Source organism: Oncorhynchus mykiss, chromosome 27 (genome assembly GCF_013265735.2).
Source record: "Oncorhynchus mykiss isolate Arlee chromosome 27, USDA_OmykA_1.1, whole genome shotgun sequence".
Classification (NCBI taxonomy): Eukaryota; Metazoa; Chordata; class Actinopteri; order Salmoniformes; family Salmonidae; genus Oncorhynchus; species Oncorhynchus mykiss.
The window spans coordinates 23425768-23449704 of NC_048591.1; the positions used below are offsets into that span (position 1 = coordinate 23425768).

The 23937-nt window shown below is 42.0% G+C and overlaps 1 protein-coding gene across 2 annotated transcripts in view; it reads left to right on the forward strand.

The window, feature by feature from the left end:
• Positions 1-365: 365 nt before the first annotated feature.
• Positions 366-23937, forward strand: part of zgc:77784 (uncharacterized protein LOC402947 homolog) — a 67398-nt gene continuing 43826 nt past the window's right edge. For both annotated transcript variants that reach the window (XM_021588051.2, XM_021588050.2), the window contains exon 1: positions 366-892. In XM_021588051.2, the coding sequence (XP_021443726.2) occupies positions 826-892 (67 nt within the window). In that variant the 5' untranslated portion in view covers positions 366-825. The remainder of the gene's footprint in view (positions 893-23937) is intronic.

Below are 23937 nucleotides of genomic sequence, written 5' to 3' on the forward strand. Positions count from 1 at the left end.
CTGCAATGTAGTTTTCATCCATTTGTGTTAGCCTACTTAAAGGCAACACATTACATTAATCATTTCAGCCAATTGACAGGCTATGATTATGTTTATTGAATTACCTATAATTGCTTTGCCATACAATGTTAGGACCATATGAGTTGGGGTCTAAGGAAACTGACACCTGCAATTACTGTAAAGATTGACATGGCTGAAACGCAGACCTTTTAGGTTGTGAATCATCTCACTGTCATCTAGCCATGCGTAGCGCAGAATGGGGATCAGGCAGATCAGAGCCTGCACAGATGTTGCTCCTGTCTCTTTAAGAATACCTCCATATATTGGTGAAGGTTTCGGAGCGGAGACATGTTTACTCATTTCAGCATGTGCGTCAGTTGACATTCGTAAACTGGTCCTCTCTTATTCCAGGAACAGGGCACACATTCAGAGATTCGAGCGGGAGCGCAACTTCTCAGACGAAGCTGTCTTGTTTGTATTTTATAGAAGATGAATATATTTACGTATCGATTTCTTGTTTTATGGTAGAACGACTTGCTGAGGACGTTTCGCTACAAGATGATTTCATTATGATGTTGTGTGCATGTGTTGGGGCGAAGTGACGTTACAATGCATTTCTTCAGGCGAAATTGGCATGGGGTCCGGAGAGCTGTTGTCAAAGTATGGCGGGGCGATTTTAACCGCTTGAAAAAATCCAACTGCTCTCGTAGTAAGCACTAATTGTTTACCTCTGATACATTTGGATACTGAATGTGACAGAGGGTTGAAAATCAGTTTGGACATAGACCAACCTGTCACCACGCAAAATTGACAAACTACAAGAATATGGAGACACATAGCACCCATGTCCTGCTATTGATACTATTGGTATCAATCATCTGTACCGCATCAGGTAAGTGAGAAACCACAATATGAACTTTTCATATTCTCAACTTGTATGCGTAGCCGATGCATCAAGTACAGGTAACTGCCAAAATAAACTAAACACTGAGTAAATTAGGGATACAAGGTATGTGCTTCCACACGTGTGGTTCCTGAGTTAATTAAGCAACTAACATCCCAACATGTTTAGGGTTATGTTAAAAATAAAAAATAAATAAATAAACCAGTTGCCCGTTATTTTGGCTACCATGGCTAGAACAAGAGATCTGTGACTTTGGTTCTCAAAGGAGCATAGGGGGGTTTTAAGTGTGTGTGTCACCAGATCAACCCAATCGAACACTTATGGAAGATTCTGGCGCGGTGCATGAAACAGCGTTTTCTAACACCAAATTATGGAATGTATTGTTTTTGCTGTTGACCCGGATCACTGGTTGCTGCGGAAAATTAGGTCAAAGGGGGGTGAGTGTAACGGATGTGAAATGGCCAGCTAGTTAGATGGGTGCGCGAGGGTGGCTGTTGTCGATGTGTGCAGAGGGTCCCTGGTTCGACTAGTTGGATGGGTGCGCGAGGGTGGCTGTTGTCGATGTGTGCAGAGGGTCCCTGGTTCGAGCCCAGGTAGGGGCGAGGAGAGGGACGGATGCTATACTTTTACACTTGACAACAGCTCTGCTCCACAAAACGCAATAAGTATGACTTTGACTTCTGCGGAGGCTTTATCACAGTAAATGCTGTACGGTCACTGCAGATTTCGGATTGACCAGGCAGAACCGTTTAGCCAACTGCACTGTATGTCCTACATAATTAGTTTTTTTGTGTGCCAAGCATCGATTATCATGTCAATATAAGACCCTCGATATTTATTGGAAAGGAGCGTCAAGCTCATAATTTACACCACCCTGTGAAGTTCATCATAACTTTATTTAATCTGTAGTTTAATAAACTGCATGCTTTCCCGACAAGCTGTAATGGGAGTACCACACACGTCATAGCGTGACTCCAAGTTCACTTCGATGCGATGGTTATTATATCGACACTTGCGCATAAAAGCGTTTCCACGGACATTTCTCCCATTTATTAATTTTACCGATTCAAAGAGCTCACCTTCTCTGGAAAATTTGCATCAGGCCTGTCATAATTTTTTATCCGATATGTACTTTACTCACATAAAAAGATTGCAGGTTTCCATCCAATCTGCTCGGCTTTGTTAAACTTTCCTCACCCATGCTTATATTTCGCAAGTCTACTCTTCGAATCACATTTCCACGGTCACAATATTTTGTCCCCTACGATTTTATTTTTGAACCAATGTTTACGTCTGGTGGGGTTTAGGAGAACTAAATTGGTTACTATTGGTCAATTCATTTAGAATGAGTTCAACGACCACACCCACAGAACGCATCAACGCTTTCCACCCTCTACCTAGCTACATCACTTGCCGTACTGCGGGACAGTAGTGCTCCGTAAGCGAATTGCATTGTGCCACGGTGCAATACTGCCGGCTTGCAGTGCATATGCCGCACTCAAAATAACTGGGAATTTAGAAGGAGAAAAAAAACGAGCTCTGGCTGGGAAAAATCTTTTTGAACAGTAATCCAAATCGGAAACTCTGGCAACTTTCTAGACCCCCGACCTGAAGATCACTGGCGTCAATATTTGTCCTCGTTTTTTGTTGCTGTTCCCAGTTGCACCAATACTCTCCCCATTGAACAGTATACTGTATCCTCGATGGTCACTACCGATGTTACAATTTATTTCTCATGTAGGCTGCCAACCTAATCAAATTGGTCATAGTTACTGCCGGTGACATGTGACCATACTGCCGCCCAGTGGGAAGCAACAACCATCGGGAAGCACCTCTACAAAACCGGTGCACTGGTCATTCACACTGGCTTCCCGTGAGCAGTAACGTTAGCTAATAATTGGTATGTCACGGTGAAATACACGGTGACCAATATTACACGTTAATTATCCCTTTCTTTTACAAGTTTTAGCCACAGATGAAAGGGGAACTAGCGCCAGGCTGTAGCTGCCAGCATGGGTGGGTACTAGCTGACAAGGTAAAAATCTGTCGTTCTGCCCCTGAACTGTTCACCGGTAGGCTGTCATTGTAAATACGAATTGGTTCTTAACCTTTATTTAACTAGGGAAGTCCGTTAATTCGAACAAACCTACAGTTGTTATTTTGAGTTCACGGACTGTGGTTGTTGAACTGTCACTCCAAATGTATTGACCAACAGTAACCAATTTAGCCTCTTCAAAATCCCACCCACACATGAACAGGGTTTAAAAATAAAAGCATAGGGGAAAAAAGATTGTAACCATAGAAATGTGATTCAAACCTAAGAAATGCAAGCATGGATGAGGACAAATTGCGAAAAAAGCAGAGCAGATTGCTCTCCCTTTTTTAAAATCATTTATATCGTTTGTTTTGGCTTGCAATACAAGTATTCAAGTTTTTGCTTAAAATATGTTTCCACTTTTTTTGCTTTACTCTATATACATTTTTTCGTTTAAAAATCCAGAAGTTTTACGACCTATGAAAAATAACTCAATTATTTAAAAAATGTGATGTCATAGGCGAGCGTTTGTGCGTGCCTCTGTGTAATTTACATTTTATCCCCCAGACACCCCTCCCATCAAATTTATTTTGAGTCTCTGTCAGAGCACACTGGTGCCATATGGTGTGACGTGTATTGAGTGATATGCTTCACATATCCTGAGGTTTCTTTATTATACATGTTTCCACCAGATGTCTTAAGTGTTCTGTTGACAGGGACAACAGACTCATGGAACATCAATACAGCTGCCTCAGTCACTGTGAGGATCCATGTCATAGGCTACTTTAGGACCTCAAGATTTCTTATGATCCTTTGAGAGACTGGCAATCTTATGATGAAATGATTACAGAGGATAAGTACTTCAATATTTGAAATGAATGTCCATGAGACAGGATGATTGATGTCAAAAACATGAACTACTCTGGTACAAATGAGACCACAGTCATGTTAAACAAAAATAATAAAAATAAAAAAAACTTTACAGACACGTGATAGATAGACGCTGGTGTATTACAGGGGTGCATTGAGGACAGTGTTGCATCATCATTTTAGCAGCAGGTGTCTTAGTTGACTTTGGTCTCCACTTTCAGTCAGGCTGTTAATGCATGGTCTCCAATCTCTCTTTGGAGTCTATCAATGCCAATACTTTCCCAAGTTGTTTTTGAACTTGACAGTGTGTTGAATGTGTCTTCCTAGGCCTCTGTTTGAGTCTGTAAAAAAAAATATAGGGATCCTCCACAAATTGCATTTGATCGAAGGCAGAAAGAGGGTGTGTGCCTCAGGGGTTGAGCGAGACAGTTGCAAGAGCTAGCTGCCTCTGCTTAACATATTGGTTGCAGTCTCGGCACTTAACTTGCCTCACCAGAGTGTTTCACACTGACTGATCAATCTGATACAGGTTGGAATTAAACCGCTTACTCTCTGTAATGACAAATCACTGCTATTTCAATTAATTTAAGTTGAATTAATTCAGAGCACTTGGTGTGCTTGGTGTTTTACTAATCCAATGCTAAACACCCCTCCAAAGGCAACAGTTAATGAAATAGCTTACAGTGATATTTGTCCAGTTCCTCCTCCCCCTGGTTACATAGCTAGTGGAACATCATAGCTGCAGGTTCGCCCAAACCCTCTCAGAGCTGCACTTAATGAAAATGTTCTATGGTCTGGATGATAAAAGCACAACAGTGTCTGCCCACAGCCTACTACTGAACAGTACACAGCCTGACTTGAGTCATATCACTGAATAATGTCCTGCTTCTGGGACATGTGGATGACATCACTGAGATGAGACATGGGCTGTAAGGGCAGCTGCCAGGCAAAGGCGCTGTCTCAGATATATATTAGATGAGACGGTAGCACACATAACATGCACACAAAGAGTCAATGGAAGACTACAGGTTTAGGACTGAGAGCATTATTATGAGTCCGCCATCCAAAGACCATTTGACAGCATGCCAAGAGTAGCCAAACTTTTCTCCTTATGACTCTCAAATTCTTCTCAAGGGCTTTTGGATCCACTCCATTATGTAAATGGTATAAGAAGTGAAAGCTTCATGAATAAATCTCATTGCATAGCAACCAGCCTCAAAGGTAAGCAGCCCCTACAAATTTGTGGGACGGTGTCTCAATGTATCCTTGTGTGCCAGGTATAGTAGTTCCTTAGTGCTACTACCCATACCCAACAGGTACACTCTGTCTCCCCTGATTTTTGTATACTGTGAAAAAGATAGGGAACAGGATTGGGGGTGCAGCATCTCTGTTTTAAGAGTTGTTCCCAGTGCAGACCTAGAGGGTTACTCTTACCCTGAACAACAACAGGATTTGAAGTGAAACAGGACCTAGTTCTCCCTCTGGTTTTGTTGTTTTCACACCATATTAGCATGATGGGGGTACACTTATGCCCTTGGGGAAGAAAGAGACTGACGTGTGCTTAATGTTTGTAAATATTAATTAATGAAAGAAACCCAATTACGTAATGTCATAACTAGCAGCCATAGGCCAAATATAGCCTGGATTAACAGGGCTGTAAAGATGGGTCTTGATCTTTCCCTAAGCTCTCCTCCTGCTAACTCTCAAACCAGGGTCTGTGGTGAAGCCTCTAGCACTGAGATGCAGTGCCTTAAACCGCTGCACCACTCTGGAGCCGAATAGCACTGAAAGCTTCTTCTATCAGGGGCTATGTGGAGTGAAGGACTAGTCTGATTGTGAAATGGGTGTATCTACATTATTTCTCCAGTGTGTCATATTACAATGACATAAACCTTTACATAACCACTTATTGGATCAACACCAATGGGAGCATTTTGTGACAGCACAGATTTAAGAATTTTCTCTGTTCTGTGTTTTATGTAATTTATTCATTTATGTGGGTTTATAAATATGCCCTTCCCTTAGCTGTTCATCCTTTAGTGTGTTTAATTATTTTGGATTGACCTAGAATCATATTTTGGGGCAAATCAAGTCAAACCAAAGCATTTCAAGAGTTCCATATGCACATTGAACTCTGTGGACCCAACATGCCATTTATTTAATGTGGTTGAAAGCTTTCCAGGCCAAATGAGCAGTGGCGACTGTTTTGGTTGCATGTTATTTTGGCATTAATACGTGTCACATATCAGTTTGCAAAAAATCTTTGAGTTAATAAAGCCCCATATAAACATGGTCTCTTTTTTTGTGTCTTGCTTTCTTGAGTAAGGCAGCTCCAAAATGCAGATTTTCAGCCTAGCTCAGTGCTTTCTGTGGTGGTGCAGCCAGCGGAAAATACAGAGTGTATTGGTAATGTTCTCTAGTTGCGCCTTGATTGGCTTAGTGTTCTGTCACTCATGGTGACACTATGTCACTGCCAAATCTAAGGGTAGAGCTCAACAATTTAAACCCATCGTGTGCTGCCATAGTTGCATTAGAAGTGTCCATCCAAGAAGGCTCAAGGTCATTTGCCACCGATAAAATTACATCAAATCACATTATAGCTACAGTAGCTTTGATTGGACTGATCATGTCAACATACTTTCAAAATCTTAGCTAGCAAGTCGACAATCTACTGGCAAATCCTTTTTAATCCTTGTCATATGAAGAGAAATTATAGATGACATTGGTGCTCATCGGCCATTGGACATAAACATTACACAACAAGCTGGAAATCACTAATTCAACAATGAGTGGTTTGGAAGGAATCCGTGGCTAACTGCAAGCATTGCAAAGCAATCAGTGGAGTAGGTGTGTGGTCCCAATTATGGGTTTACGGGTCTCTTTTCCAAGCTCCAAGCTCATCCAACTCGGAATTCTAAATCGGGCACTCGGGCCTCTTTCTAGAACTATGACCTGAAGATCATTGATGTCATAATTCAACCTTTTTCTGAGTTCCCAGTTGTCTTGAAAGCCCTATAAATCCAGAGAATGCCAGACTGATGACGAAGTCCAAAATGTCTTGTATGCTGCTGCATAAATGATGTAATATGCCAGGGAGATATGCATACTGTAGCTAATAAAGTAATACGAAGTGTATGCTGTGTAGTAAGCTGTTAGTAGCCCATGTGCCTCACCCTAATAATTTGGTTTATTTTTCCCCTCATAATTTTGCCTACTGTTCTGACTTTGGTGCACATGTAGCCTATAACCTGTTTTTAGAGAAATGTAATGATCGAATATTGTAAGAGCTTTCATTTTCTGCTCATGCCCCCTTTATTTATCCTACGGTTCTGACTTGGTGTACAGGGAGAACACTGTAAGAACGGCCCATGATCTGAATTCTGTCGCTATACATTTAAAAAATGCTGAACAAATTGTTATATTGACTACATCTGTCCAAGCTCGCTCATTAATGTCTTAATCAAAATTACGGATTGCCTCTTATATGCTTGTTGTCCTCTTATGCCATAGTTTGTACATCTAAACTGTCAGTAAAAAAACACATTTGTTTAAGCAAGTCAGCCATATCAGCTATGTTTTGTTTTAAAGGCAGTAAATGAGGCTGAATTAACTTTAGGTTCCGAACAAGGCTCCGCTGATAGCCAGGTGAAGCAGTGGTAAGATGCTGCGACTCTGCTGTTTTATGTAGGCCCTAACAGTTTGTGGGCACTGTTTGTCACGGTTTTATAGTGCAATTAATGTATTATTTAGTGTAGTGGCTCTCATGCCCCCCCCCCCCCCCCCCAAATTAGTTTTTTTATATATATTTTTTCCCACACCAAAATTTACATTCTTCAATCGCCACTGGCCATGAGCATTAGCTGAATATTTGTACTGCTTTATAGAACCCTCCGACATGGCCAATTACAGGTTTTTCTCTTTGTCACAAACATGATTGGTTGCTAGTGTTTTTGTGTCTGAAAGGTGCATTCAACTGCCACCCACAATGTTCTTGCCACAAATCAAGAATAGCCTGGTTTTGTACATCAAAGCAGCCTTACAATGTGACCCAGATGAACTACCCTCTAGTGCATGCATTATAACATTGGCTGAAATAGTACTCACAACTTTCATGTTTCAAAATGATTTCTTTATCCAGATGAAGGGTACTGCTATGGGATCCCCTATGGCTCCTAACTATGCTCATTTATATGTGGGTTACATGAAGAAACAGTCTTGTCAATCCTCTTTGTTTAAATTTTTTTGTTTGCCCAACATTATTATTCAGAAACAGTACATTGATATTTTTGTTTTATGGAGGGGCATGCAGAACAGCTCTAGGCGTTCCATACTTTTCTTAACTCTTGTTATGAGCACCTGAGATTCACTATGCAATCTGACACACGTCAAATCAGTTACCTTGATCTTTTGATTATTTGTGATGATAATGTTCTGTACACCGATCTTTACAAGAAACCCACTGATCGTAACAGTTTGTTGAGGGCTGATAGCTGTCACCCTCTTCCCTTGAAAAACGGTTTGCCCTCAAGCCAATTCTGTCGAATGAAAATAATCACAAAGCTGCAGAAACATGGCTGAGATGCAAAGAAAATTCAATGAAAGTGGGTACAAAAATTGTCAGATCAATACTGCCATTGAGAAAATCCCAAACAAATCGAGATCTGATCTCTTTCAAAGACAGTTTTGAAAAAAATAACCATCCTTGCTTTCTCACTACGCACTATTCAAAGTGCTCTGAACAAATATAGGAAATCGTTCAAATGTTGGCACATTATAAGATCTCATGATAGTCTCTATTTAATGTGTTTTCAGACACATTGGTCATATTCTTGTAGGGCAGAAATCTCATAGATCAATTGGTAAACTTAGATTTACCACCCCAAAATACACCTGCACAACTTCTCCTTGCCCCTCTACTGGATGGAAACTACAAGTGTTCAATGCAATGGCACTTACAAATGTAGATTATTCAAACACCCCCGAACAGGGGAAACAGATCCCATTCAAAGGTGTTATCACACCCTCCACTAAAGGCAGTTATTTATCTTATAACTTGTCCTTGGTAAAAATGTGGGCAAAATGAAGCGCAAACTGAAAGTACAAATATTTGCGCATTGTAGGACCATTAGGTGAAAAAACTCAACGTACCCAGTCGCTGACCACATTTTGGAAGCGAACTACCCTGTTTTGTCCCTTCGCTATATTGGCATCAAACACGTCAACCAACCTAGGAGAGGTGAAGCCGCCTGGATCTTTTTAATTTAAAGACCCTCGCTCCCTTCAGTTAGCACTTTGATATGAAATAATTCCTGGGGTTATTGTGTTTTTGCTATCAATTATAAATAATATTCTGTTTGTAGCCTAATTGTATCCATGATCGTATGTTATCCATTCATGCTTTTTATATGTACTATTGGTATTTGTAAATGGACCAATGAAATCATGCCACAGCCGGCCATGATAACAGAAACCTGTGTGTCCTTTGAAACCCTATATAAAGTGGTGACCTGCAGTTTTTGTCATTATACCCTGATGAAGACAACTTGGTCTAAACAACATTGGAAAAATGTATTGCATCTGAGCTCTGTGTGTGCAGCTTTCCCTTTCATAATTCAAACATCCTGATTATACACTGAATATATATATATATATATATATATATATATATATATATATATATATATATATATATATAAACGCAACAATGTCTAATATTTTACTGAGTTAGTTCATCAGTCAATTGAAATCTATTCATTAGGCCCTAATTTTTGGATTTCACATGAATGGGAATGCAGATATGCATCTGTTTGTCAGATGCCTCAATTAAAAGTAGGGGCGTTGTTTCTGAAAGTAAGTCAGTATCTAGTGTGACCACCATATGCAGGGTGACACATCTCCTTGGTATAGAGTTGATCAGGCTGTTGATTTGTGTCATGTTGTCCCACTTTAATGGCTGTGCGAAGTTTCTCTATATTGGTGGGAACTGGAACACACAGGCGTGGCCAAAAGTTTTGAGAATGACACATATATTAATTTCCACAAAGTTTGCTGCATCAGTGTCTTCAGATATTTTTGTCAAATGTTACTATGGAATACTGAAGTATAATTACAAGCATTTCATAAGTGTCAAAGGCTTTTATTGGCAATTACATGAAGTTGATGCAAAGAGTCAATATTTGCAGTGTTGACCCTTCTTTTTCAAGACCTCTACAATCCGCCCTGGCATGCTGTCAAGTAACTTCTGAGCCACATCCTGACTGATGGCAGCCCATTCTTGCATAATCAATGCTTGGAGTTAGTCAATTTGTGGGTTTTTGTTTGTCCACCTGCCTCTTGAGGATTGACCACAAATTCTCAATGGAATTAAGGTCTGGGGAGTTTCCTGGCCATGGACACAAAATATCGATGTTTTGTTCCCGAGCCATTTAGTTATCACTTTTGCCTTATGGCAAGGTGCGCCATCATGCTGGAAAAGGCATATGGTTCCTGGATGGTTGGGAGAAGTTGCTCTCGGAGGATGTGTTGGTACCATTCTTTATTCATGGCTGTGTTCTTAGGCAAAATTATGAAGGCTGAGAAGCAACCGCACACATGAATGGTCTCAGGATGTTTTACTGTTGGCTTGACACAGGACTGCTCACCTTGTCTTCTCCGGACAAGCTTCTTTTCCGGATGCCACAAACATTCGGAAAGGGGATTCATCAGAGAACATGACTTTACCCTAGTCCTCAGCAGTCCAATCCCAGTACCTTTTTCAGAATATCAGTCTGACCCTGATGTTTTTCCTGGAGAGAAGTGGCTTCTTTGCTGCCCTTCTTGACAACAGGCCACCCTCCTAAAGTCTTCACCTCACTGTGCGTGCAGATGCACTCACACCTGCCTGCTGCCATTCCTGAGCAAACTCTGTACTGGTTGTGCCCCGATCCCTCAGCTGAATCAACTTTAGGAGACGGTCCTGGCGCTTGCTGGACTTTCTTGGGCGCCATGATGCCTTCTTCACAACAATTGAACTGCTCTCCTTGAAGTTCTTGATGATCTGATAAATGGTTGATTTAGGTGCAGTCTTACTGGCAGCAATATCCTTGCTTGTGAAGCCCTTTTTGTGCAAAGCAATGAATGATGACGGCACAAATTTCCTTGCAGGTAACCATGGCTGATATAGGAAGAACAATGATTCCAAGCACCACCCTCCTTTTGAAGCTTCCAGTCTGTTATTCGAACTCAACCAGCATGACAGAGTGATCTCCAGCCTTGTCGTCGTCGTCAACACTCACACCTGTGTTAACGAGAGAATCACTGACATGATGTCAGCTGGTCCTTTTGTGGTAGGGCTGAAATGCAGTGGAAATGTTTTTTGGGGATTCAGTTCATTTGCATGGCAAAGAGGGACTTTGCAATTCATCTGATCACTCTTCATAACATTCTAGAGTATATGCAAATTGCCATCATACAGAGGCAGCAGACTTTAAAAATGTATATTTGTGTCATTCTCGACTTTTGGCCACGACTGTACACGTAGATCCCGAGCATCCCAAACATGCTCAATGGGTGACATGTCTGGTGAGTATGTACGCCATGGAAGAACTGGGACATTTTAATCTTCCAGGAATTGTGTACAGATCCTTGCGACATGGGACTGTGCATTATCATGCTGAAACATGAGGCGATGGCAGCTGATGAATGGCACTACAATGGGCCTCAGGATCTCATCACGCTATCTCTGTGCATCAAAAATGCCTAGGATAAAATGCAATTGTTGTCCGTAGCTTATGCCTGCTCATACCATAACCCCATCACCATGGGGTGCTCGCTCACACGACGCCATACATGCAGTCTGCCATCTGCCAGGTACAGTTGAAACTGGGATTCATCCGTGAAGAGCACACTTCTCCAGCATGTCAGTGGCCATCGACGTTGAGCATTGAAGTCGGTTACGACACCAAGACCCTGGTGACGACGAGCATGTGTAACAGGGTTGAAATAGAGTTTCTTAGTTGTATGAGTTTTGTCATAATTAAGCAGCCAGGTTGTATATAGATTTGGAGCCACCTGCTGTGTTATTTGTGCAACTACATATATGTGCGCGTGATCACAGTTTCCATCTTATGTATGTTAGGTTGAAAATTGTATTGTTTTATCACTATCGATGTTGACATGTTAGCGTTGTCCTGTATTTACAATTCTATTGACATTTACAAAGTTAGCACGTTGCTGTACACTAAAGGCTAGCTAGTGTCCGTCCTGTACTTTCCTTGCTAATGAGGTGTCACCTCGAAGTGTACATTTTATTTTTATTTCATGTCACTTGGATTTCATGAGGCATATGCAGTTGCTCTGAAGTTTACACATTGTGTTGTGTGTATGTCTGCAGAATTAACTGTGAAAGAGACAGAACTGTGTCCTTTGTCGATGAGCCGTTACACTGGTGTCGTGACCCGTTGGAATCTCAAGATCAGCCTGAAGCAGATCACCAGGGGAAGTGAAGATCAAGTGTGCTCTTCTGGTCAGATGTTTGGTTTCGGGGCCTTTAGAACTGCTGTTTTTGTACTTTCAGTGTTGAGTTTTTCTTTTTTTTTCTGTTCATCTTTTTTTTATTCTACATTTGTTTAATCTAAAGGTGGAGTCATGGCTCACATTTACAACTGATAGTGAAATAGATGACGATTTTATATTACTATTGCAAAGGGGAGGGGTGTTTTGGTTTGGCGAGCATACAGGTAGCAATGCGAAGTCCAGTGGGTTTCGTGGTCAGGGAGTGGGAACATCAGTCATTAGCTGAGTGATAGGCGAGCGGGGCAAGGTCAGAGCCCAGGTTGTTCTCCTATGGGTCAGTTTTTGAGGGGAGGTTCATACACGTCCACGCCCAGTATCGATACAGATGCCATACTACACCTTACTGTGTAAGCCAGTTAGTAGTGGAGATGGGGGACTAGCCAGATTGTTGTCAGCAGGAGCCATAGATGCGAGTGGTGAGCTCCACAGTACACCATGACGAGAAACGTCAGCAACTGATTCAGTAAGACATGAAGTTCCACATGTGACCATCCACGTCAAGTCCAAGAGAGAACCCAGAGTGTTCAGAGGTGACAGCTCTGACAAGTACACAGTTCAAGAGTGGGTTGATATGACAGACTATTTGAAAAGGCAAAAAAAAAGGCTTGTGACAAGTCGTTGGATGTTAAACAGAACCCAGATCTAATCTATCATATCCTCCTATTTTAGTGACACCTCGTCATGTCTACCGCTTGAAGATTTCTACTCTACCAAGCCCAAACTGAGGGAGGACCCGGTAGACTACTGGATCAGGCTCAACAAAGCAGCATATTTAGTTTACACAGGGTTTACACAGACAGGGTGGGAGGATGCAAAACATAAGTCAACAAGTAGCCTGCATTTTTGTGGAACATTGCCCTGATCCTGAGCTCTCCTGCAGGTTCAACTGCAAAGCACTTGAGTGGAATTCCAGAGATGTTCAGGTGAGGATCAATGAGTACCAGAGGGAGCAGAGAGCGTTAATGAAACAAAGGAGCGTTTCACAGCTGAAGAGTCATGCCACTGCTCTGCATGAAGGTCCCAATGTCACACAACAGAGCTAATGATAAAATGTTATGCCTCACACTCCTCCTTTGCTCTTGTTCCGGCTCAATGTCATCTGTGCCACACTGTTCCAACTCAGTCAACAGTATCAAGTTCTGCACACTTCTGCCGTTCCTGCCCTGGTTCAAAACGCACAGCAGCAGCCAGATGAGAAGATTATGGGTCGTATGATGGGTATGTTAGTACTAATGCTAGAGAAAGTGCAGTGACAAAGCCGTGCTTCCCGGGAACACATCTCCCTTGCACACAACCCAAGGTCTCAACATCGTACCAGAGAACAGAACTACAGGGTTTGTAATGATACTAGTCACTCAAGTCTCATTGCATGGGAGAGTGTCTGTGCTTCCTCTGTTTTACTCCTGGTCATACGAGACATGCATGCCCCAGGTTTTTTTAAACATGAAAATGTATGGACGCAAGATGGTTGTTCCAATCTTGGTAGTAGAAAGTCAACATGATGAAGCACATCCTCTGTGACTCAAAACTCAGCCATTTGCCTTGATCCTGGTCGTGAGTATCACGAAAACCACTGTTGTCTCCTGGCAGTCTGGTGATGACAGAACCTACTGCGTCTCGCTCAGCACCACAGAGGATCATGAGGCTTGTTACGCCTCTGTGGGGAGACTGATGGGTCCCACTGAAGCTGGTCAACATGTCTGGCCGTCCTGTGTGACTGAAGCGCAATGTGAAGCTTGCAGATGTCTTCCCATGTGTAGCAAGGGAGGAAATGCAAGATGGCGAACCAGAACAAAGTGCAGTCCAGCTGTCCTCAAGCCACGTCTGAGGCCAATGTGACGGGCCACATGAGACACACGTTCCACGGAAAAGAAACTGAGACTGCTCGAGTTGAGTGATTTTGCTCTCGCTCCTGTGATGTCTGAAGTGCAAGTCAGATGGCTGACCTAGTAGTTTGCTATGAAGATATCTTCTCACGTCACCATCTTGATTGTGGAGAAGCTAAAGGATTTGTTCACAGAATCCGCATGACTGATAAAACCCCGTTCCGGCTTCCGTTCCGAAGAGTGCCTCCACGTCAATACTAGAAGTTGCGCCAGGTCTTGAGCGAGAGAGGAAAAAAATCTCATCCGGAAATCGGCACGTGAGTATTGTCACAACCTGGCTCTTAGATGGTGACAAGCAAGGGAGTCCACATGTTGGCAGTTAAGGAGTAACAAAATATTTATTAAATAACTAACCAAGTATAAAACTACAAAGGAAAACTAACCTGTGAGGGGTGTAATGGAGATGTATGGATGAAGGTAAAATGTGTTGAAGGGTGCACCTAATCAAAAAACATAATCAACCAGATCGCAAAACAAAATGGTGCTTGTGGAGAGAGGGAGAGCCAGGACTGGGCACTAGGAACTTTTATCTCCTAGTTATCCCAAACCCAGGTGCAACTTGTCACCTTAACAACCCAATCAGCTCCACCTGTCCCCAATCTGCAAATAAAAGCACAAACACAGAGGAGGCAGGGAGAGCGAGGGGGGGGGGGGTGTAACAGTATGCATCTCCCCTGGTGCAAGTCTGAAAGAAAAATGGAGACCTTTTTGTATCTGTACAGACTTCTGCTGGTTGAACAAGAGGACCCTGAAGGTGGCACATCCTCTCCCGCACCAGGCAGACTGCTTGGCTGCACTTGGCGGCAACACTCTATTCAGCACAATGGATTTCACCTCTGGGTTCTGTAACATGCCACTCCACGAAGATGACAGGAAGTATTCCGCCTTCACAACAGCTATGGGGCTCTTCTGAATACAACCGTCTACCTCAGGGTCTCTAATATCCCTGGAAGCTTCATGCGCATGATGACAAGTATCTTCAGAGATCAGAACTTCATGAGTTTGCTGTGTTACTTGGATGATCTGTTTGGTCTTTGGCCCAGATGAGAAGTCGGCCTTGGAACACTTAGATGGTCTTTAGCAGGCTTCATAGTCAACATGAAGTTGGCCCCAAAGAAGTGCTTCTTCCTCAGGAAGTCTGTCAAGTTCCTTGGTCACATAATTTATGAAAATGGTGACCCTAGTAAAGTCAACAGCATCTCTAAGATGAGCAGTGCTGATCTGATGGAGTTTGTGGTGTGACTCCTTCACAGAAATGGATGCGATTCCTTGGCATGGTAAACAACTACAACCAACACTTTGCCAGGTTTCGCCGCAATAGCCAGACTTCTCTTCTCATTGTCGACTGGATCAAAGAGAACCCAAGGGTCGTCAAAGTAAAGCCCTCCTCACAGCGTCGAAAGTCACATACTGGACACCCAAACATGAGCAGGCCTTCGAAAATGTTTAAGACATCTCTAGTAAACACGGTGGTGTTGGCACACCGACTTCTCCCGTTCGTTCATGTTGTCGACAGTTGCGTCCCTGGATGGCATAGGTGCTGTCCTGTTGCAAGATGGAGAAACTTGTGCCAGACCCATTACATTTGCTAGAAAGTCCTTGTCTCAGTCTCAGAATAACTACCCAGCTCATCGGTTAGAGTTCCTGGCAAAGTGGTCGATCTGCAACAAATTCAGTCACTGGTTGAAAGCTCATGTTTTTACTATCCACAATCCACTTACTCACATTAATGACCAGTAAAGATTGGACTGCCAGTAAAGATTTTGATATCAAGTACGTGCCAGGTCCTCAATATGGTTGCTGATGCTCTGAGTCGAGTGCCCTTTGTCAAAGGTGTTGGCCACAGGCTGCTTCATGAGCCCTACGCTAGCCTTAGCGTTGTTCAAGCAGTATCAAACACTTCAGTCCATGATGCTTTCAGGTGGTACAGTGATATCAAAGGCAACCTCAACTGCGTAAGCTCACAGAACTTCCACTTCTGTCTACATGTTCTCAGTCCTTGGCAGAGGATGAGGTGTCAAGCCATACTCCAGTCACATGACAACTGGGAAACAGGAGCTAGAACATGTGCTGTTGAAATGGTTCATCATTTACCTCAACTAATACCTCCTGGTCAAGACACCTTATCTGCCTACTCTGAGAAGGAGCTTCTTGATGAGCAACTCAACGACAGGACCTTTTCTCATGTGCTGTTCAATGTGGAGACAACGCAGGCCTTCTAGAAGAGAAAGAGCAAGATATACTGTTAGTCATCAGATACTTGAAGAGCTGGGAGACGCTTGTTGTCAGGTAATGCCATACTGTACAGAGTCTCACAAGATCAGCTATCGAAGACAAAGCGGTTCCAGTACGTAGTTCCTGAGTTCTCTCAAAGCAGAAGTACTGAAAGGTGTTCATGATCACGGTGTCATCAGGGTCAGTTCAGAAGACTTTGCTAGACAAATTCTTCTGGCTGCACCTTGACAGAGATGTTAGGGATTATGTCCTTGGTTTCCACCGTTGCATTGTCAGCAAGACCATTGAGCCTGATGGCAGGGCTCCACTGGAAAGTATCACCTTGACTAGGCCGCTACGACTGGATTGTATCTATTTCTGTTCTGCTGAAGATTCAAGCAAGAAGTCCATTGATGTACTAGTGATAACAGATCAATTACAAGAATAGCTCAATTGTTTCCCTACAGAGCCCAATGCGCTAAACAGGTGGCAAGAATCCTGTGGGACCGATACTTCTGTGTGTATGGATTTCTTGAGAGAATTCATAGTGACCAATGGGCAAGTTTCGAGAGTCAGTTGATCAGTGAGTTACTCATAGTTTCTGGTGTGAGGAAGTCACACACGACACCGTATCACCCGATGGGGAATGGCAGCGTGGAACGTTTCAATCGGACACTTGGCAACATGATCCGAGCTCTAGCACCGAACACTTAGCAAGACTGTCCGAGACACCTGCAGACATTGACGTTCATGTACAATTGCACCACCCATGAGACAACAGGGTGCGCCCCCTTCTACCTGATGTATGGAAGGATGCCTTGTCTGCCAGTAGATGTGCTTTTCAGAAACACACTGAACGATCCAGCTGTTACCAGTATGTGGTGTCGCTCTCCAATGATCTGAAGGATGCTATGGTGATAGCGCAGGAACATGCTGCAAAAGCACAAAACGGACAAACTGAGATCTACAACAGAAAGGTTAAGGGGCCTGCCAAAGAAGTCGGCGATGGAGTACTATTGGCAAACAAATACAGAGGAAAGTGGCGGATCGCTGGGAATCAACAATTTACACGGGGGTTGGACAAGAATCCAGTCACTCACACATACAGAATATGTAATGCAGCCACTGGAAAGGGAAAAAGTAGTTCACCTTAACCTGATCATGTTGGTCAACTTCTTCCCAGTAGATGATGACAGTGCAGTCTCTGGCCTCTTCATCCATGTCCGTTGGCCTGACTCCAAGTTCCTGTGCTCACAATGTGATGATGGATTCAGTATCAAACAAGACAAGGGAGTTCCTTTCCTCAAGAAGAGAGTCAAGATTCACAATCTGGAATGGAGCGGGACATATCTGTACAAGGTGTCACACAGGGAGAATCAGATCACGAAGAGGAAAGCGGAGCAGACCTATGCAGAAGAGAGAATGAATTCCATTTCTGAAAGAGTGAGAACTCTTTACCTGGTCAGGAGTTGTGGACTCTGAAGGAAGAACTCGAGATTGGATAATACAGTTACCAGTTAGTAGAGATGAGGAATCTTCTTCAGATGTGACCTCAGAACCACTGGTCTCAAGACTCAGATTCAGAAGAGATCCAGTGATCAGACACGCTCTTCTGCTGACATTGGACAGTCTGAACAGCCTAGTGACTCAGTTTACTGTCACTAGTGACTTAGTTTACTGTCACTAGTGACTTACAATCCTAGGACAGTTAGGCAAATCGTCAAACCTGTCAACATATTTATCTACACTAAGTGACCCTGATCTTAATATTCAAGCAAATATTTGCAAGTTACTGATCCAAGCCTTCAGAGATTTAGCAAAACTATAGTTGTGACTCACACAATCGTTTAGTGAAGATTTCAGTTTCCATTATTTTACATGAGCATTGTACTTTTATTGGTGAGGTCTAGTACTACACAGTGTAGATGTGTAGAAAGGCATCCTACAGCCAGTAGTTGGTTTGAGAGTTTGGCCAACTTTCCTTCCACTTCATCCTTTTGGAATACTTCAAATGTTGGTTTTCTTGTAAATGGACCTTTTTGTATGTTGTGTGATTGGATGTATTTGTGTTGTGTATGTCTGCAGGTACGTGCTCCCAAACTGTTATGGAACAATGTTACTGTACACATGTAGCCCATGTGCTGTGTTATGGCAGATGGAGTCATAAGTTGAGCGCTCCTCTGTAGTCATGTTGTTACAGATGTAATGATTTGATATCTACAACTATTATAAAAAGCAAGAGTTGTTAAACTTTGAAGGAGATTTCATGATGGATTTTGCAGTTGCTCTGAAGTTTACACATTGTGTTGTGTGTATGTCTGCAGAATAAACCGTGAAAGAGAGCGGCACTGTGTCCTTTGTCGATGAGCCGTTACACATGCAGATGAGCTTTTACTATCATTCTTTATATAATTTCTGTGTTTCGTAGTATAGAAACTTATATTTTTTCAGTTTAGTCACATGATTTCTCAATTTGCAGTACGTTTGCCAATCGGTTGTGCACCAGGATTTATTTACCATTCTTTTTGCCTCATCCCTCTCAGCCATACCATTTTTCAATTCCTCATCAATCCTACGGGATTTAAGTTTTAACAGTAATTTTCTCAATGGGTGCATGCTTATTAGTTACTGAAATAAGCAATTTCATAAATGTGTCATTACACACCACAGACCAACATTATCACTACAAAACGTATTGTATGACTTCTTATAAACTATAGTAGGCTCAGCATTGATCACTATATCTGATGGATTTGGATACTGCTTAAAAGCGCATTAGTAAAGATGTAATTAATACATGTTGATTTCATTCCTGTGCTGTTTGTAACTGCCCTCATAGGTTTACTGGTAACCTGAACCAGGTTTCAGGCACTGGTTACAGTTTGAATCTTTTTCTTGAGTGGGCAGCTTGATGAAAGCCAGTCAATATTTAAATTGCCCAGAAGATATACTTCTCTATTGATATCAAAAACATTTTATTTGTCACATGCACTGAATACAACGGGTGTAGACCTTACAGTGAAATGCTTACTCACAAGCCCTTAACCAACGATGCAGTTTTAAATGCAGTTTTAAAAATAAGAAATATATTAACAAATAAAGAGCAGCAGTAAAATAACATTAGCGAGGCTGTATACAGGGAGTACCGGTTAGTCGAGGTAATCTATACAGTCGTGGCCAAAAGTTTTGAGAATGACACATTCATTTTCACAAAGTATGCTGCCTCAGTTTGTATGATGGTAATTTGCATATACTCCAGAATGTTAGGAAGAGTGATCAGATGAAATGCAATTAATTGCCAAGTCCCTCTTTGCCATGCAAATGAACTGAATACCCCAAAAACATTTACACTGCATTTCAGCCCTACCACAAAAGGACCAGCTGACATCATGTCAGTGATTTCTCTCGTTAACTCAGGCGTGAGTGTTGACGAGGACAAGGCTGGAGATCACTCTGTCATGCTGAATGTGTTCGAATAACAGACTGGAAGCTTCAAAAGGAGGGTGGTGCTTGGAATCATTGTTCTTTCTCTGTCACGCATGGTTACCTGCAAGGAAACACGTGCCGTCATCATTGCTTTGCACAAAAAGGGCTTCATAGGCAAGGATATTGCTGCCAGTAAGATTGCACCTAAATCAACCATTTATCGGATCCTCAAGAACTTCAAGGAGAGTGGTTCAATTGTTGTGAAGAAGGCTTCAGGGCGTCAAAGAAAGTCCAGCAAGCGCCAGGACCGTCTCCTAAAGTTGATTCAGCTGAGGGATCGGGGCAACACCAGTACAGAGCTTGCTCAGGAATGGCAGCAGGCAGGTGTGAGTGCATCTGCATGCACAGTGAGGCAAGGACTTTTGGAGGATGGCCTGGTGTCAAGAAGGGCAGCAAAGAAGCCACTTCTTTCCAGGAAAATCATCAGGGACAGACTGATATTCTGCAAAAGGTACAGGGATTGGACTGCTGAGGACTGGGACTGTCATTTTCTCTGAATCCCCTTTCCGATTGTTTGTGGCATCCGGAAAAAAAGCTTGTCCGGAGAAGACAAGGTGAGCGCTACCATCAGTCCTGTGTCATGCCAACAGTAAAGCATCCTGACACCATTCATGTGTGAGGTTGCTTCTCAGCCAAGGGAGGGGGCTCACTCACAATTTTGACTAAGAACACAGCCATGAATTAAGAATGGTACCAACACATCCTCCGAGGGCAACTTCTCCCAACCATCCAGGAACAGTTTGGTGATGAACTATGCCTTTTCCAGCATGATGGCACACCTTGCCATAAGGCAAAAGTGATAACTAAATGGTTTGGGGAACAAAATATCAATATTTTGTGTCCATGGCCAGGAAAGTCCCCAGACCTTAATCCCATTGAGAATTTGTGGTCAATCCTCAAAAGGCGGGTGGACAAACAAAAACCCACAAATTGACTAACTCCAAGCATTGATTATGCAAGAATGGGCTGCCATCAGGACAGGATGTGGCACAGAAGTTAATTGACAGCATGCCAGGGCAGATTGCAGAGGTCTTGAAAAAGAAGAGTCAACACTGCAAATATTGACTCTGCATCAACTACATGTAATTGTCAATAAAAGCCTTTGACACTTATGAAATGCTTGTAATTATACTTCAGTATACCATAGTAACATCTGACAAAATATCTAAAGACACTGAAGCAGCAAACTTTGTGAAAATTAATATTTGTGTCATTTTATATATATATATATAATATATACTGGGGTAGTCCGTCATTGTAAATAAGAATTTGTTCTTAACTGTCTTGCCCAGTTAAATAAAGGTTAAATACATTTGGAAATAACCATGGAATGTTTTTTCAATTCCGACAATACCAGTAATTTTTTGTTGAAGTTTTTGAATACATTTTAATATTTGTAGCTACTTTTGAAGTAAATACCTGCAGTCATTGCTGCTCTAATTCACTATATACAGTACCAGTCAAAAGTTTTGACAGGCCTACTCATTCAAACTTTGTGGAAATTAATATTTGTGTCATTCTCAACTTTTGGCCACGACTGTACATGTGGGTAGAGTTAATCACATCAATTTATCAAGTATTTCACATGTTATCCAGGCACTGACTGTTAGCACTTGGTGCTCTATAGCAGGAATGGGCTTTAGATGAGGTAGAGAAACCTGTAACTGTATTACTTCAACAGCATTTAACATGATATCCTCTAAGCTTTTACAGGAATGTGCTTCTGAATTTAAACAGCCACACTGCCACCATTTGGCATTTCTGTCGTTTCTGTAGATGTTATAACCAGTTATTGCTACCACTGTATAATCAAAGATATTACCCTTATTTCTTAAGCAACATATGTTAATGTCGGCTATTTTTATTGCTTTACTGGGAAGTGTCATGATGTTGGCCTGGGGGTAGGTTTATGACAGTCATAAATACCTCTTTTCCCTCTCTACCCTACTGATGTGACATTTGAAAATCCCTTGGTTAACATAGAGACTCTGTGAACATCAGAAGGTGGGGGGAAATAAACTATATTCTGGTAACTTAATGAATATGATGTCAGTTCGGTTGTCATCTGAGACATTCTCATCAATGATAAGATGACGAACTCTACCGTGGAAAGTCTACACATCAGAGTTATTGGATTCACATGGAATTGTTGTTCAATTTAAATATTTGAATATGAAATTATTCGTGATTGGATGAAATGTGATTTTAGCTTCTAAAATGTGAGATTTGGGTTTTCATAAGGTTCAATAGGGCTCAATCAGTGGCCCGCCCCTGTGAAGGGACATGGGCTATAAAACTTTTTAAACACGCCCTCCTCTCCCTTCCTATATAAGCCCTTGACGAAAATATAACCTCCTGTTGTGAGGACAATGGTCCGATGTCAGAATGGTTCAGATAATAACTACAGAACGAAGCCAACATCAGCGTGAGCTTTGGTTGCGAATGGTATGAACTTTGAACTCTTATTCACTACAGAAGTGATGCCTCTTAGCCGTTGAGTTAGCAACAGCCGCTGCAAACGAGGGTTAGGAAAGAACAGACAGAGTATCCCGTCCACAACACAACGACGTTACTACAACGTATTCAATTTACCAGCAGAGACATTCTTCAAAGGACTCGGAAGGCCGTGTTGCCCAACCATCTACCACCAACCTACCGAAGTGCAGCTCAGAGTAAATATTTATTGCATTTTCCTTTTCCAAATGGGCGGTAATTTAGAATGCATAAGATACTGTATTTATGATAGCACAGCTTCGCCCTCAGTTCCTCAGTCTTCCCGCTCTTTCACTCAAACCCAGCCCCTTTTCTTTTGTGTGACCAGCTGTCATATCTGTTCCGCCCGCTAGGGACGTTTTCCTTTATGACGTAATTTGTAATCAAGTTATGATTTAAATATGTGTATGTGTAATTCTGTGTGATTAGTTCGGTATTTAGTAAATCAATAATTAAACCCAATTTTGTGTTGCTAATTCCACTTGTTAGCCAGGGTTCGTGCAGATAACCAAGAATTTACAACTTTCAGATGAGACTGATTTACGATGACGATTAATATTGACTGCTATTGATGTAAAATATTACTCGGTCTTTAAGAGTTTATTCGGAAGATAACCGCTCTCTAAATATTATTTTGTGGTGCCCGACTCTAGTTAATTACATTTACATGATTAGCTCAATCAGGTAATATTAATGACGGAGAAGTTATTTTATAGAATAGCATGTCATATCACTTAATCCGACATAGCCAAAGACACGACAGGGTACACACATACGTGGTCCCCTAAAATGGGGAGGACTATGTACAAAAAGTATTGTAATTTCTAAACGGTTCACCCGATATGGATGAATACCCTCAAATTAAAGCTGACAGTCTGCACTTTGACCTCCTACTCATTGTATAATTTCAACAACAAAACACTCACTGTCCCAATAGTTTTGGAGCTCACTGTATGTCAATATGTTGCTGTATGCTCCTCCCCACCAAATGCTTCTGGTAATGGAAGATGTTCACTTCACTGGAGATTATAGACTGACTGCAGTAAAAATAACTCATGATATTCAATGGCATGGTGAACATTTGGATTCAGAAATCTTAACTGTTTCATTGCTGGTCTATTCAGTTGAAGTTTTATAAACGGGCAAACAAGTAAGCAAAAAACAGATGGACAGGAAAACATAAGATCACAATTAAACAAAGGAGAACCATAGAGATTTGTTTTTACAATCAATCTGTTCATACACAGCACACTGGAGGCCTTTTTACTTCATTTTAATGATTCACATTCCAGACACACAACTGTAGTGCACATTGTTAGAGCATCTACTCTAAAAGCTTAGCTAAAGCCCTTGGCTTGGAGAAGTACTCGTCTCCCATACAGCAGAGGGTAACAGTAATGGATCTCAAGAGGGAGGGATATGGGAGAGTGCTCTCTCTTTTTCTCAATCTTTCTATTTCTCACTCTCTATTGGCTTTCTCTCTGTTTTAGTTAGCG